The sequence below is a fragment of the Apaloderma vittatum genome, unplaced genomic scaffold (assembly GCF_000703405.1).
Source record: "Apaloderma vittatum isolate BGI_N311 unplaced genomic scaffold, ASM70340v1 scaffold2405, whole genome shotgun sequence".
Lineage (NCBI taxonomy): Eukaryota > Metazoa > Chordata > Aves > Trogoniformes > Trogonidae > Apaloderma > Apaloderma vittatum.
The window spans coordinates 59,554-76,282 of NW_009717478.1; the positions used below are offsets into that span (position 1 = coordinate 59,554).

At 36.2% G+C, this 16,729-nt stretch overlaps 1 protein-coding gene across 1 annotated transcript in view; it reads left to right on the forward strand.

The window, feature by feature from the left end:
- The window catches only part of PRUNE2 (prune homolog 2 (Drosophila)), a gene marked incomplete at its 5' end in the record, with an annotated part of 100,328 nt that overhangs the window by 32,449 nt on the left and 51,150 nt on the right, over positions 1-16,729 (forward strand). The window contains 1 exon segment of the mRNA XM_009869900.1: positions 16,391-16,549. Within this exon segment, the coding sequence (XP_009868202.1) occupies positions 16,391-16,549 (159 nt within the window).

The following is a 16,729-nucleotide window of genomic DNA, read 5'->3' on the forward strand; positions in this document are numbered from 1 at the left end:
ATAAAATTAACAGTTTTTCTGTTCAGTTCATAGTTAGCTTTTCATTCCCAATACCTAAAAAAAAAAAAATCTCATTTGGTCAAGTACAGTTGAATTATGAACATGCCTCAATGGAAAAAGCATGCCATGGTCCTAGTTTCCTATTTCTTCCTTATTTCATATTTAATAGATATCAAAAAATTTTGATAATACATTAAAAATAAAAAACAAAACAAATCCTAAACCTGGAAAAATCATGCTTTCTTGGTTTTATTCCTGACAGGCCTTCCAGCTCAGATCAGACTCTGGAAGCCTGTCAAGATCTTTTTCCTCTAATCTTTCTCCACCACTTTTGCCAGCCACACTGTGCCATTGTCTGCTGGCCAGTTGCCCCAGTGATGCCCTTGTGACTCCTAGCACTGTGCTTCAAGGTCTTAAATGGGTGTAGCTACATGAAACAAACAAATAATCATGTCAGTTTGAGACATAAAATAGACTGTGATCCAGACAGCTGTTTGTGCATTGCAATGAGCTATTCAAGACTAGGAAGAGAGAAGAAACATATAGAATACTTATTTGCTGTTAAAGACGAAAGATACACAGTAATTAGTTTAGCTTGTAAGGTCTCTGTCATTTTCATTGCTGTGGTGGTTGCTCATATCTTAGACACATACACAAACACACCCAATATGAATAAGACAGCATTTATGTGTAGGCTGAACCAAATGATTATAAATGAATTGAGGGATGTCTCTTGGGATTGGACATAAAGGTCTTGTAAACTGAAAATTTTATAAACAAACAGCTGTTGGGAAAATACCATTATGCTGTAATAGCTGCTATTAAAATCCATTAGCAATCTTGATGGCCTGTTTGAATTTGATGCATCATTTGCTCTGACAGCATTTCCTTCTAAAGAATTTTGTAAAATAAGTGTAGATTATGAAAGGCAGTAGTAATAGACTAGGAGATTAACACTGATTACATGTTTTACTTCCATGTGCCAGTCAAGCTTTGAAGAATGCTGTGCATCCTCTAGTTTAAATGTCAGCGGACAAACAGGAAAGCGTTAACCTGAACAGCTGCAATGCTTTATCCATCACTGTGGGACAACCACACGGCTCCGCAGAGATTAAGTATTTCCAGGTTAAAAACTATGTTTCAGGCAACGAAACAAATCTCCAGTGTTTTCTAAGAGTTTGTGCACTTTCCTTATTGATGCCAAACTGTTCTCCTCCTGCTCGCAGATCCAGATGCCGCAGCGGATACCAGCTGCCATAGGGGTGGTCATGGCCTGCAGATCATGCTGCTACCAAAATCACTCAAACTTCTAGTAAGAGTTTGAAAAATCTGTATGTCAGGAACTATCTGAAAAGTCTCATTTTTTAGGGACAGCTCAAGTCGCAGTGTTTTATCTAAACTGTCCCTTCAGAAACTGCTGTGCAAACCCACGGTATGACATGTGCCTGTGTTTTTGCCTGTGGACAGTGGTAGGGATGCTCAGAGATGCTTCACGGATGCTGCAACGGCACCATCTGGTGGGTGAACAGGAATAAAAACCTAAAGCTTGGCAGAGGAATCAGTTTTAAAAGTCTCTTAATCGAAGCTTCTTGTCTGCTCCCCATTTTTTTTTGTAAATACTCAGATGATATAATACTTATTATTGTGTATATTTGTTTCCTATTTCTGCCTGTACCTTGTGTTTTTCAATGTTATATTCAATGAACTCAACATAACAGAGAATTATTTATGTGTTATTCTGGTATAAACTCATGTGCAGTATTTATGGATACCCTCTCCCCCCACCCCCAACCTCTCCTTCAAACTGTTCTCAGTTTCTTCTCCATATCCTCTGTCTCCATGCTGATATCTTCATCAGCCTTTTGCTAAAAGGACTAGCAAAAGATGTCATATCTTCTACTATTTCCTCTCATGGCTCCTCTTCTCCCTTTTCAATGCACACTATAGCAGAAGTAAAGCCTTTATGTCATTCCATATGGATATTTTTTTCATAATTTGAAAGAAGACTGGATGCCATTTGGAGCCCTGCTTCCTTGTTTATGTGCTAATGTTTTAATAATATTTTCAGAAAATAACTGAGGCCCTAAATTTTAAGACATCAGTTTCACAGAGTTTGAAGTGAGAACATTCTGAAAATGAGCCAGAATAGAAGGCTTTAACTATTGGTCTAATTAGTAAGGTGCTCATACATGTATTTTTTATTTCCGTGAACTAATTCATTTCCTTGAATATATTTAAGTACATGTTAACTGTAAGTGTATTAGCAGTTTGACCAGCTTATCTTTAGTTTGTTTATTTGGTTGTTCAGTCAACAAAAACTTTAACTTCTAAAGAATTGTATTCATAACATTAATTTTGAAACCTCAAATTGTTAAAAGGCCACAGTGAAGCCAATGGATGGCGGTACAAAATATACTAAATATGTTGCTTTCTTTGTTAGATGAAATTTTGTCTTGGCATTGCTGCAAAGTACTTGTTTCTGTCATGGTTTTAGAAAGATGCCTCAGTGACAATGCATTCATGAAAACAGTGGGTAAATGAATTTTTTTCAAGACATTATGGCTCTGCATGGCACGTGTGTGGCAAACTCAAATATGTGCTGTTAAATTTGCTATGTATTTTGTAGTTACATTTTTGTTTGGTATTTATTGAGTTTATATTTAAATATATTTGTTTACTTTATTAACAAATCTTACTATGCATTTTACCTGACAGATTAAGCTTGGATAAAGATTTGAGTGCTTGGAGTAAAGCTGTAGTGTCATGGGTTGTGCTAGCTGGAGTTATTAGTACACAGGGTATACATAATTGCCAACAGTTGGTAAAGCCCATTTTGAACTTGTGTTAAGTTGCAGAGACAGTACCAACCTAAATTGATCAGCACCAACAAAAGGTTTTCAGAAGTAGTTGGCTTGGCTGCTGAACATATTGAAGAACAATAATTTTGCATGACTCTTTTTCTGTGATGTCAGAGCAGAGCATTTTGTTTACCAGACTCAACAAAATCCTTAGGAAAAAAAAGAGACTCTTTTTCTTCCTTTTTACACACTCCTATTCATAATTTCTTTTAAAAATTGGGGGTTCCATGTAAATATAAAGTAAAATTAGAACCATATTAAATGTGTTCCAGCTGCTTTGGGCCCTGAGGGCCAATAGTTGTTAAACTAGATTTACACGCCAATGTCAGCAGAGCAGTGATCCTTGTGCCTCAGAGTGGTTGACTCTGAGTTGGATTTAGGGTACTGTCTTATTGCATCCCATTTTTCTCTTTTACTTGTTTTCTAGAGAGAGAGCAAAGCACAACTTTCTGAAACATACAACCTGAATAGTGTGTATGCTGGACAACTCAGTCTTGCTGGTTGCCATCCAAAATCTGCCTTACGCACAGTTTGTGTTTTGTTCTCCAAAATTTGAACCATCTCAGTGGCAAAAGTCGCTGTAAGTTTGAAAGAGACAAGGGTGCCAGAGCAGATCTTCTGCCTGATATAACCAAGTGTGTTCCCTGACAGGCATCTGCAAAGAACTTTGTTTTATCTTGTTTTTGCTTGTATTGGTAATGACTCCTTTTATCTCTTCTGAAGGAACTGACTGTTTAACAAATGAGTTGCTAAAGGCATTTTGCTTGCATAACTGTAAGTGCTTATTAGAAGAATGCTTAGGAAAACTTAAGTGAATTACAAGAAACTGAATTGCTACCCTTATTTGTAGGAAGACTGAGATTTTTGGGGGGAGTATCTGATCATCTCTGTCCAGTTCCTGGTTCCTGTTCAGAAACAGCCGGTGCAGATGAGACAAAAGCTAGTTCCACTGAGAACACATGGATCCCTGTGTGCTTGTGTGTCGTGCAGGAAGATATTCAGCTTCCTTAGCAGAGAGATGAACTGAGTAAATGGAAAATTACTCTTTTGTCTCCAGTTTGTCTGTATTCCAGATTAGAGTAATTCCCTATCAATAAGGCAACATGAGCAGCCAAGCAGCATGCCAGAGGTTTGGCATACAGTGCAAAACTGACTTAATCAAAATAATTGAAAATGCAAGTTTAAAAATTTTACATACTTAGCACAGAACTTTTAATTCCTGGAAAGGCATTTTGCTAAACTTGAATGCCTGACAAATAGCATGAATATTGTCTGTATAGGGAACGTATTGGGAGAATACTTACATGTACATTAATGATGTGGGCCAAATCCTTTTAAGTCAGCAAGAAGCTTTCTATTAACTTCTAGTTTGCATGATTCTGAATCAGCCTATTATATTCAGGCTTGCAGAATGAGCAGCTAAAGGTAGTAATTAATATTTCTGTTTTCTAACATTCAGAAGCCTTTGTTAGAGTGGGGCATTTCAAAGCCATGGATCTGTGCTGCTGAAAGGAAAACATTTATTATGAACCAAAGTATAATAAAGACTGAGGTAGAGTCAAAGTGTTTTGCCTCATTGGGAAACAGCTAGAGATTTGGGGTAACAGGAAAAAACTATAAAAATCCTAAAATCTTTTAGTGGCATCAGTCATTTTTGCTGAGAATTAAATTGCAGTAGGTAGGAGAATGAGAAATTAGAAGTGGGAACAGAGGGTTCATGACAGGTAATAGGGGAAGTAAAAAGTAATTCAAGTATTTGCAGCACTGGAGGAAGAAAACTTGTAGGAGAAAACAGTATTTTACAGTCAAGAGAACGAATGGAAGAAGTATAGTTTTTGAGCAAAATTGTTTGCAATCAAAAGACCAAGAGAGGAAACAACTCCTTTAGAAAGGCAGGGAAGCAGGTAGCTAGACATAACAGAAAGCTTCACCAATTAATAATATTTGACAAAACAATCCAAAACTGATACATTAACAACTTAGATTGTATTAAAAGTGATAAATCTGCATCCTGCACAACTAGTTCAACTGATTTATTACCAGCTGATCATTTTCAAGGGAAAATATTTAATAGGGAAAAAAGGTTCAGATCCTGCACAAATCTGAGTGCCTGATGAGCCTGTATCAGTAAGAGTGGTCCTTTTTTTTTAATTCTAGATCTATTATCTTGCAAAAAGATTTGCTCATCTGTGTAAATAGAGTGAAATAACTTTAACAGTTAGTAACTGGTTTATTCCTGTGAGATTATGAGGTGTTTACATAAATAAACAAAGTAAATGTGATGGGGGGGGAAAAAAAAGAAAAAAAATGAGCAACTTACAATTTGAAATTCCATGTTAATATTTAAAAAACTTAAAAAGATTTAAGGGATTGTAATTATTAAAAATTCTGGTAACTGAACCAGAAAGCAGAAAAGTGTGACTGCATCTGCATGATTGCATTGCTTTGTGAGGAACACTCAGATTGAAAGACAGTATTACAGTATTCCCCAGCAGATTTTGGTTGTTTTTTTGTTGTTGTTGTTGTTGTTGAGATTTTGTTTGTTTACTTGGTTTGGTTTGTGATTTTTTTTTTTTTTACTGATGAACTAATCATTTCCCATTAAATACTATTCCATTTTAAAATGAATTAACGCCCAGAGATGATGTTGTCCCACAAAATATTTCTAGAGTTTCTTCTTTTGTCTGGAAGTTTTTGAGTTCCATCCAAAGTATTTTTGCTGTTTTAATAGCCAATGTTAGTGTTACAAGTGTTGGTATTTTGCTTTTAAGTATAAATTGTGCTGAATGGTTCGTTCAGAGAGCCACGCTGTAGGAAGAACTACAAGTTTCCTTCTCATTCCTATGCACAACTGAATTTTCCCACTCAGCATGGTGGTGCTAAGTGTTGCCTGATCTAGTTGAGAGGCGTGCCTGCCCATGACAGGGAGGTGGATTGGATAATCTCTAAGGTCCCTTCCAGCCTAGGCCATTCTGTGATTCTAAGGAACAGGGATGCTGGGGGAGACATGGTGCAGTGGGTCTCTGCTAGGCCATATCCCAAGAGCATCAGTGGAGACTTTCTCTGTCTGTTCTCTTTGGATTGCAATAGGAAGGCCTGGCAGCATTTTTCTATCCTTTACCAGTAAAGGGACAGTGTTGGCTTCCATTGTATGATGAGTGTAAAAATAAAAAAGCTTTCAGGACTAACTCAGCTACATTATTTCTAAATATGCTCCTGGCTGAAGGCTGATGATTTATTAGCTTGAATGGAAGATGAGGAGAAAGTTATTTCCTATTACAGACACAGAGGATATGTGTGATATGTATAATACAAGAAAGTATAAATATATATATAATTTTTCAGACCGTCTGCCTATGATGGTATCTATTTATAAAATTGCTAGCTTGTTGCTGTTCAAAGTGTTTTTGATGGTACATCTAGTCTTGCTGTCTCCAACAGAAAAACTGCTCCGGGAGAGAAAGAGCTATTTCATCTCTCTATAGTGACAGCAACTAAAGAGATACATCAGTTTTTGCTGGACAAAACCTGCATTTTTATGGGAAAATGACAGTAGTATACTGTTGTTAATGTTATGAAGCAAGTATGAATTTCCAGTTTAAGCTGCAAACATTTAAAGTGCGCATAAGAATAGCTCTCCATCCTGCCTTAGCATTTTGGGTTTTTCCTTGATTATATCTTCAGGAAGAATTAACATTTTGGTACAACATTTGTTCATGGATTTGCAGTGGTTAAATCAATAGTTAATGAGGTTCATCGTATAATTTGAGCTTGTAGTTTGTTTATGCTAGACCAACTTTATCCATACTCCAAACAAATTATCTCTTATAATCACCAGCCTGAAGATAAATCTCTAAATGTTTTTCTGATGATAGTGCTGTGGTTGGCAGGTGTTAGAAGTGCCTCCCAGGGACAAAGATTGAAGATGGGCTTGTTCTCACAAATCCTTCAGGCGAGGTTGTTTAGCTTGCTATCCTGTCATCTGCAGAGGAGCCTTGTATGGTGCCCTGCTAATGAAATCTAATAGGCAAAGGTCATATATCTTTATGAAGAAAAATGCAAAGCTGGTGAGTGATAAATGTGCTCTGTGGGGTTCAATGGACGATGCTTAGCGATAAAATCCATGTTTAAACAGTGTTTCAAAAGGCTTGGCATATCTCTGTTTTTTTTGTGCCTTAACTACTTTTTATAGCAATTCTCATTGCTCCTGATGGGACCTGATAAATTCAAAAATAGTTGAATATGCATGCCAAGATGTCTATGTAGTTAAAGAAATAGGTGAGGACTTTAAGTGGGTAGTTATTTTTCAGTATTCATAGCATGATGAAGAAGATGGCTCACGTAGAAGTACATGGCAGTATTGTATTTAATTTTGAAAGCTCTATTGACTAGCGGTAAAAGCATACTAGCTAGTGTGAAGATAGGAAGATTTAGGTAGATTCTCACATCAGTTTTAAATCAAAAATGCCTTTGTCAAATGTCAAAATATAAGAAATAATTTTAAAAAAGGAAATAAAACATGCCACTGTGAAATTGCAGATAGAACTTCTAAAGAATGCAAGTCAGTGCCTTGAAGAAATTGCTAGTCTGAAGTTAGAAGGAATTAAATAAAACAGATATTGTTGAATCACTGCTGTTTTTTGAGAAGTTACCAGTTCATTTGCTATAGTTATACTGCTGAGCTAAGAGACAGTTCAATAAATCAACTCAGGCTTGATGGATTCTACAAACCATTGCAATGAGTGCGTGGAAGAGGAAAGAAATCTCTTAGTATTCCCTCTTTGACAAAAGGGTATGCAAAGAGCCTGAATGGATGAATGGTTGATTAATTTTGCCAGAAATTTTCTTGACAGCCAGAAATGTGTTTTTGCGTTACCGTGTTTGCATGGGAATTATTTTGTAAGGTATGAATTATTGCATATAAACCTACACCTGAGACTTAGCTGGCTAAAATAGACAGCTCCTGGTCAGTACATATATGGCTGTGATGCTTCTTATGTTTTAATTCATCACTCTGGCAAGTCAGCCTTTTGCTTGTTACCACTTGCTAATCAGTCAACAGTGAAATCAAATATTGTATGTGATTAAATGAACCTTGTAACTGAAATGGTAGATTGCGTCTTTTTCAGTGTTTTTTAATTGATTTACAAGCTATGGAAAAATCAGATGGAAGTTCTTAACCTAGGATCAAAAAGCAGAATAATATAAAGGAGAATAAAAAAATGTATAATGTGTTATGTCTAGCCAGCCTATTGATTAGTAAGACAAAAAAATACTGTTTTTCTCCTCTAAGTTTCTGAGTTAAATAATGTATTAGTTTGTATGTACTATACCATACTTTAGTATGGAGATTCTTCCTTTTCATTTTGTACTTATTTTGTGCATATTCTGTACAGGTGTTACCTGCATATAAATGTGGTAATGAGCAGGTCCCTGGATTCCTTTACTTTTAGGCTTTGGATACTTCTGTGGTGTCAAAATGAGAGACTTCGCTTTCTGTGCAGTTTACTCCAGAAAAGGATGTGCATACATAGTTCAGCCTTTAAAATGACGTGGAGGGAGTACGTTTTAACATAGTGCAAGTACATTTTTCTATAGATTCTCTACTTGCAGCAAAAGTTGGACTGTCAAGATTGCAAGTTTTCTAGTTTTTCCCTTAATTACTTTAGAGAGTCAGAGTTTTAAAAACACACTTGAAAAAAGAGGCGGCATTTAAGCCTTTAAACTCAAAAATCACATCTATGTGTTTTCCTGTATTTTTCATTTTGTAGCACCTCCAAACTACCTACCTTCAACTGCCAAAAATACTGACAAAGGCCAGTTTTATCTTTATCAGTCATGATTTTTGTATGACAGAAAATACCTATTAGCGATGAGACAAATTGCAAGCGCTTTTAATTTCTTCCCTTGAAGATGGAGACAAATAAGCACTTTTACCCTTACCTTGCTAGACAAGATGATATTCATCCCTTCTTTGATTCCTGTGCCACTGCAAAAATTTATTTTCTAGATTTTGTGGTCACAGCCATCTCACATTATCATGTCATTCCAGGGCACAACACAACAGTCAGCGCACCATTGCCTGTGTTTGTTTATGTCTTTAGGCTATGCGCTTAATGTTTTATCTCATGCAGTAGTGGCAGCACCATAAGAGGACTTCATCTCCAGCCCTTCTCATCTGTTATGTTCCCTGTTTGTGCACAGACCCCACCGATGCCAGGCAGCGTTTTTGTTGCATTTTGGGTAGTGAGCTGTAGACCTCAGTAGTCAGGGGAGGCTGCCTTGCTTATAGGTAAGAAATTGTGTTCCTTCAGGTGGTTGGCAGTCAATACCTGAAGGCAGGTATTCCAGCTGGAGGAAGTGTTCTAAGACAAATGGGTATCCTTATGTTACATGGATATCATAAAATATATGGAAATGCTCTAGTCTAGCTGCTAAAGTCAAAGGTGTCTCAGCTAGGTCTGAAAATGTGAAATAATAGAACTTTAGTTATTTACCTGAACAACTTCACTTTTTCTTCTTTTATTTTTTTAATTTTATGAGTGACTTGAGACTTTCTAGGCTTTACTCAAAATTGAATTCTGTGCTAAATGCATATAAAACATGGACATCTTTATAACTTCTAGTTAAACACAGATTAAAATGGGCAAGACTCAGTTTGAATACACAGAATCTTTGCTTGTGATGTGTAAAATCTGTTTATCTTTAATCGCAATTCATAAAAGCTGGATCATTGTAAGGATACGCTATCATAAAATGTACCAGTGCTGTAGAAAAGGCACTGTTTCCAATGTGAAACTGGCTGAATGCACTTTTCATGGAACAAGGCATGAAAATTTATTGTAGATGTACCCTTCTTTCTTTCTTTCTCGCTTTATTTTTTAAAGTTATCCTGCATTTAATGAAAATAATAAACACAGCCATCACCTGCAAAAACACAGCCATCACCTGTAGTAAGGGGATTGAGATCAGTGCTAAACAGACATTCATTACTTTTTTCTATATACAGTGTTTCACAATCCAAAAGAATTTCCTGTTTAAATTTCCTTCTCAATTATGCTCATGATGCCTAAAGTTAAACTTAAGATGGGACAGAGGCCTCTATAGAGCAGATTAACACAAGCTCTCAGATGCCCGCTCTCTTGCTCTCTTTGCTTTAGGACCTAATACCTGTTTCTCTTTTGAAACACAACAGAAACATAAAGAACACAGAATTAGCTACTATTTTTGGTTTTTTTTCAGAAGACTGACAAATACTGGTAACAGCAGAGCTACTTTTTTGGCAGATTGAAACATACAGCAGAAAACTGCAATCTTTTCTTACAGAGAATATGTTGAATTTTGTATAAAGCATTTTCACTGGTGGTGTTGATACAAAAAAGAGGCAGAATAGTAAATATACTTGTCTGTGGTTTTGAAGTCATATAAACACCATAGTGTTTATATTGTATTTTCAATTTTTAAGTGACCTTACCTTACATGAAAAGTTTTGTGAATCTTTTTCTGCTTTTTTGCCTTTTGATTTTTTTTTTGTTTTTAAAGGAGGGGGCTTCTAGTAATTAGCTGGATTTACAGCAAATGGCACACAGACTGTTAGCTCTGCATGTGTGCTGTAACATTGGTGTTTACCCTATTATACTGCAATTTAAGTATGTCATAAAGTTTTATCAGTGATCACATAGAAATAAACTGGAATGCAGAAGTACTGACCATGAAATATTAAGAGAACACAGAGTGTAGTAATTTGTATTGACTTCTGTATTGCAATAATTGCTTTGATTGTGAAAATTGTGTTGTAATACAATAATAGTTCTCATTTATGTTTTGTGACAGTTGGGTATTTTTAGCAAATGAGTTGTCAGCAGAAAGGCTTCATTAGACCCATCAGGGTATCTGCCCATGAATAACGAATCCCAAACTGTACTGACAGTTTCCTTGAGCCAAAATGATGGAGCACCTCTGACAAAAGCCATATTGTGCTCTCCATGTGAGGAGTGTGAAGAACAAAAGAGACAGTGTGTTCTTAATTTTGTCAGGTTAATATTGACACAGTTCACTTAGAAGAATTAGAATTGTGGATACTGTACGTTTACAGTGATCACTCCAGTAAATGGCTCATGGCTTCAGGAATCAAGAAGCGATGCTAGAGACAGAGAAGTTACAAATTCTCTTTGGCTATTTCTTGGAGATTTTGCTTCTTTTAAAGAATCATTCATGTTTGTATTAATGATAACTATTAAATCTAAAAAAAGAGATTCCTATAAGAAAATCAAATTTCAGAAAAAGAAGTTTCACAATGATATATGGCCTACATAAAATGGTATTTCTTGACAGAAATGCATAATAACTATACAAGTCACATTCAAAAATCCTTTGAAAGTCTGTGGATTTCTTAAACTTTTTAATTCTGTTTACCTGGTTGAAAAAATATTTGTCAGTTCAGAATGTTCACCATATTGTTGTGTAGTAGCATTTTTAATCTATTTATGCATTAAACAAAACAAATGCAAAATTTTATTACAAATGCTATGACACTGCACATTTCTCCAGTATACATATCGATGTTAAACTATGCTTTTGTATAGTTAACAACATTTGTAAATATATTTACTACTAGTTTCTACTTATTGCAAATATATTACATTGCAAGTATTCTTACAGTCAATTTTTTTTGTTATAGGTTACTTAAAGGGCATTATGACAATGGATAATGTTTACATATGCCATTTACCTGCTGTGAACTATGCAAATATTAATATTTAAGCCAGCACATGATAATAAAGTAAGGAAAAGTAGTAGTGTAAGAATGAATAGCTGACTGACCTTTGTAGTGGTTTGGCTGTATATAAGTGTATTTCCTACTAATTCATCAACAGCATATTTTGCAGTGCTTATAATTAATCTGGGATGTAGCACTTTAACTGTTGAAATGATTAGCATTTTTTTATTTCTGAAGGAAATGTTTCATTTTCTTTTAGCATTTACAATACACGCAACATTCTGGTTGTTTACTTAGGTTAGCAAGTTTGTGGAAGAGTCCATATGTCTACCATGTCTTTCAATATTTAGTAATTTATAAGAGTTTCTTGTTTGCAGCTGTCCTTATTTGAATGTTTGAATGCCTCTGAAGGGAATATCTGAATTGAGTTGTTACTAATTTAAAAGAGTGAACCTTGTGGATGTTTGGAGGAGAGATGGAATTAAACTAAGTTTCAGAAAAAAATACTCCTTAAATTCATAATATTTATTAGTATTAACAAAATTACCTTTGATTATTTTGAAATTAATGTTTAATATTATGCTTTTGATTAAAAGTCCAATCAACAAATAAAAATGATGCAGTCATGTTTCTGTAAGATATGTGATCTGATTCAATGGCTTAGTCAACAGCATTTTCCAGAAAATTTGCTCTTTGACCTGCTCTTTCAATGAGTTCTGTTTGCCTTGTGTTTCATTTCTGGATGCACTTAGTGAAATAACAACTTGCGAGAAACAATTGTTGTTGATTATTAAAATGACTGATTTGGGGAAAATCTGAATAATTTACTGGTCAGTTGTTATTGAATATTAATTCTTGCTTAGTAATAGTAGTGTGAGAAGTTTGTATCGCATTCCTTATGCCACAGAATTAACAGAGTCTTGACTTTTATACCTTTGCTGAATGATGATTTTTTTGTCTGAAAGTTTTCTCATTGACAAGCCGTGGAGTAAAGTAGTAAATGGGGTGTAATCACCGTCATTTTGCTTGACGTGAGCTGTGTTCTGACATACTTGATGAGTTCTCCGTATTATTGACTGGATGTCATTGTAAAACATCTCTTGCCCTCTTGCACTTTTAAATCCTCAAATAATTTGTGTGCTCTCTTTAAAGATGTTTTCTTTTGATGTGGTGGATGACGCTGGCACACCTAGACCCATTCCTGTGCTGCTCTGAGCAGTCTGTCAGTTGATCATGTTTTGCACCAGGCAGCGCTGGTCCATTATGTTCCCAGTGAGCAAAGCACGCGAGCTATTGGAGTTTTTTTAAAACACTGTTTGTTAGAGCTAGCTTTATAAGGAGAAAATGCTATACATAATTCTGCATCCCTTTAAGATGTGGGAGCCCGGAGGCATGTTACATTGAATAAGCCTCCAATCCCTGCACAGCATGCTGGAGACACCCTGCTCATAGAAGAAATTTCCACCTTTTGGTCATGATAGGATTTTCTTACAAGAGAACAATTCTGTTCGTCCTGTCTACTGTCAGACAGAAAGGTTATTTGTAAGAGAACATGTTGCAGCACTTTTAGATAAAAGTGAGGATGCACAGGTGACGTAAGTGCTTGTACCAAGTGTAAGGTGCCTGTAGGCTTCTCTGGTACTGTTAGCTGGCCAAGTTTATTCTTTGCCCAAGGAATACGTGTAGCATAGCATAGCCCAAAGGCCAAACTGGGTGTGAAGTACGGAGAAAAAAACATGTAGTGCATAACTGATCTCCCTCTGCAGCTTGTACACAATGGAGTGGGACAAGTAGCCTGCTCAGATTTAGTCTTTGTACTTCTCTCAGTCATCAGCATCCTGAGATCCTGGAAAAGGAAAAAAGCACACCCTGAATAACAGTAAGTTTGGGAGGAGAGAGAGCTAGAGAGAACCTCAAGTAAGCAGATCAGGTATAGAGGTAGTACAGATCTGTTATTTTTTATATTAATGTGGCCCAATGTGAAGCTCTCCAGTCCAGCTGCTCCACCAAGGATACATACTTGGCAGCTTCCCCACTTAGAGACACAGACTCTAAGTGATCGTCTGCTGCTACCATGTCAATTCCTCAGTGTTTCTCTTGATCATAGGACGTAAGTCAGCAAAAAGCAGGGCAAGAAGCAAGTTCAGATTTTAGCACCTTCAGGGGATTTGCCATGGCAATTTACATCTTTAGTTCTTGCTGTGAGTGGCAGAACTGAGCTTTCATTGTATGGCGTTTGGTGCCACACCCTTGCTTTGGTAACCATTCCCACCAACAAACAGCTCCTGGCATGTGGGTATTGTATCTTGTTCTGTGCTATTTATAGTCTTTCTCTATGATGCCGTAGTGGTCCTTGGCCTTAAACTCCAGAGATATACCCTCCAATTGCCCTTGAGCTGGATGTGACAAGGGATTTTTCCCTTGCTGTGTAGGCATGGTAAGAGCTTCCTCCCTTAAAATACTGCAGAAAGCAGGATTTTTGGCACTCCCCAACTCACTGCAGCTGGGGGCCAAATGCGATATGAGATGATGGAAGTATTAATTTAGTCAGTATCATTTTGATAAAGCTTCTAGTTCAGTCATTTGATTGTAACAGAAAATTTCTAATTCCTTGCATTTTCAGTCAATACAAGCAATATAGAAGATAAAGCATCATTGGCTTGAAGGCTGGGCTTTTTTTTAGAGCAATCATTTATTTACTTTATGTATAGCCATAACCATCTTGCAAAGAAGATCCTCCATGTACTTCCCTGTCACCTCTTCTTAAGTTGGCTGTGATTAGGTAACTGAGAAAAGGAGATAGCAGATTTTTTTCCAGATGGTTTTGAATCTGATCTAGGTAATTTTTTTTATTCAAATAGATCTTAATTACTCCAATTTGTCTTGGTTTCAGCTGGGATAGACTTAACTTTTTCCCTAGTACCTGGTACAGTTCTGTGTTTTGGATTTAGTATAAGAATAAGGTTAGCAGCACACTGATGCTTTAGTTGTTGCTAAGTAGCACTTACCCTAAGTTAAGTACTTTTCAGTTTCCCACATTCTGCCAGGTGAGCAGGTGCACAAAAAGCTGTGAAGGAGTACGGTCAGGAGAGCTGGCCTGAACTAGCTAAAGGGATTTTCCATGCCATAGAATGTCATACTCGGTATGGAAGCTGGACGGAGTTGGCCAAGAAAGGGGGAATCTCTGCTCAGGCATTGGTCAGCGGGTGATAAGAAATTGCGCTGTGCACCACTTGTCCTTTCTTGGGTTTTATTTCTCTTTTTGTTATCTTCCCTTTTGTTACTATTAAAATTTTGTTTTATCTTGTTGTTTTTTTTTTTCGATTACTGTTCTTATCTCAACCCACAAGTTTTACTTCTTTTTCTTTCTTTTTTCTTCCCCCTCAATGTTCCTTCCCATCCCACTAGGAGCAGGGTGCAGTGACCGAGCGGCTGCATGGTGCTTAGTTGCTGGCTGGGGTTAAACAGCAGCACTGCCGCAGTTAGGAATGGGATAACTGAAGTAACTTTTTCATGCTTAAGCAGTATTTTGGTACTTTTTCTAATATACTCAATACTTGAGTCTTCAGGAAAATGTTACTGACTTGGACATTCATATCTTACTGGCTGTAATTCCTCACCATAACCCTTTAATATCTGGATGTCCACCAGTAAACTGACAGCTGACTTTTGTTTGTGTGTTAATCTGCATGAATTTCACGTAAAACATAAAAATATTTAGGTATTATGCAAACATGAAAGTGGAACTTCATCTTTGATCTCAGAAAATAATCTACTTCCAAAGCATTTGACAAAGCAGGTTTTTTTGTTTTAAATTTAACTTACAGGGAGGGAGCCCCATTTTGTGGACACATTTGAGTAGATTAATAAATAGTATTTGTATATATGAAACCAAAACAGTAATTTATTAGGTAGGAGACAGATGCAGGGGAATAACATGCCAATCTGCGTATACAGTTGTGTTGTGTTCATGATGAACTGCTGTTTATTCAGGGCCAGTGTAGCTTGGCAGCATCGGAAGAACTATTAGCTAAAAGATGGCAAAAATTTATCTCAAATACAAATAGCAGAGACATAAAGGAGAAAACAAAGTTTCTAAGATGTTGTTCAGTGGCAGTTACCAGAACTGAGGGCTCAAGAGGGATATTTATACGTTGTACCTTATGGCCCTGGGTGAGAAAGAGGAATGTATGGTTTATGTTGCAAAACCTAGATAATTGAATGTTAGGCTAGTCCAAGTACAAATAAGAACAGGAATGGCAAATGCAGTGTTTAACTCCTGTGCATTTGGTGTGGGAAGTATGTAAAAATAAGTATTTTTCTGACACAAAGAGATTTTAAAACTAGTGGTAAAATTGTATACAATCATGAAACTCCATAATGGATACATATAACAATACTAATTTAACACATGATTTCCTTTTTCATACCTGTTTTTGCACCTCACTATTATTTTAAATGGAGTATTAGCATGACAAATTTCATTAAAAAAAATTTAATTTTCTAGTTAAAAAGGGATTTTATTCCAGAAATAGCAGTAGCCAAATACTTTTAGGCAATCTTGCAAAAACAAGTAGCAGGAACAAGCGAGAATTCCAAATTCTGCAGAAATAAAAGTCCATTACTGTGCTGTGATAGTGCTTCGTGATTTTTTTTAAGCACACTCGTGTTGTGACAAATTGAATGGAACTGTGTTGCCAGTTACAGACACTGATGCTTACTAACATTTCTGGTTGTTTTCACCACAGATCTGAATGGAAAGAGCAAGGAAAAGATAATGACTTTTTTTTTTTTGTCTCTTACCATGTTTCAGGACTGCGTGTTACACAGGAGTCTTGTTGGTGATCTGAAAGCGTTCATAGATAAATATGGGTTTGATGTACTTGTCATTTTGACCAACTGTTTGTCAGAGGAGAAGCAAACAAAACGACAGATAGCAGTATACTCAGAAAATTTAGAGCTAGGCAATCAAGTAAGTACCTGGAGAAAGAATCAAATAATGTCTTTTCTGAAAAAAATGTGGGATTTTAAAGTAGTATATACTATATATAGTGTTTAATAATTAAGTGGAGTTAAAAAGTAGCAACAATTGGCTGGCAACTGAGTAGCTATTTGAAATGGCTGCATTATTTATATCATGTAAAATGAGAGA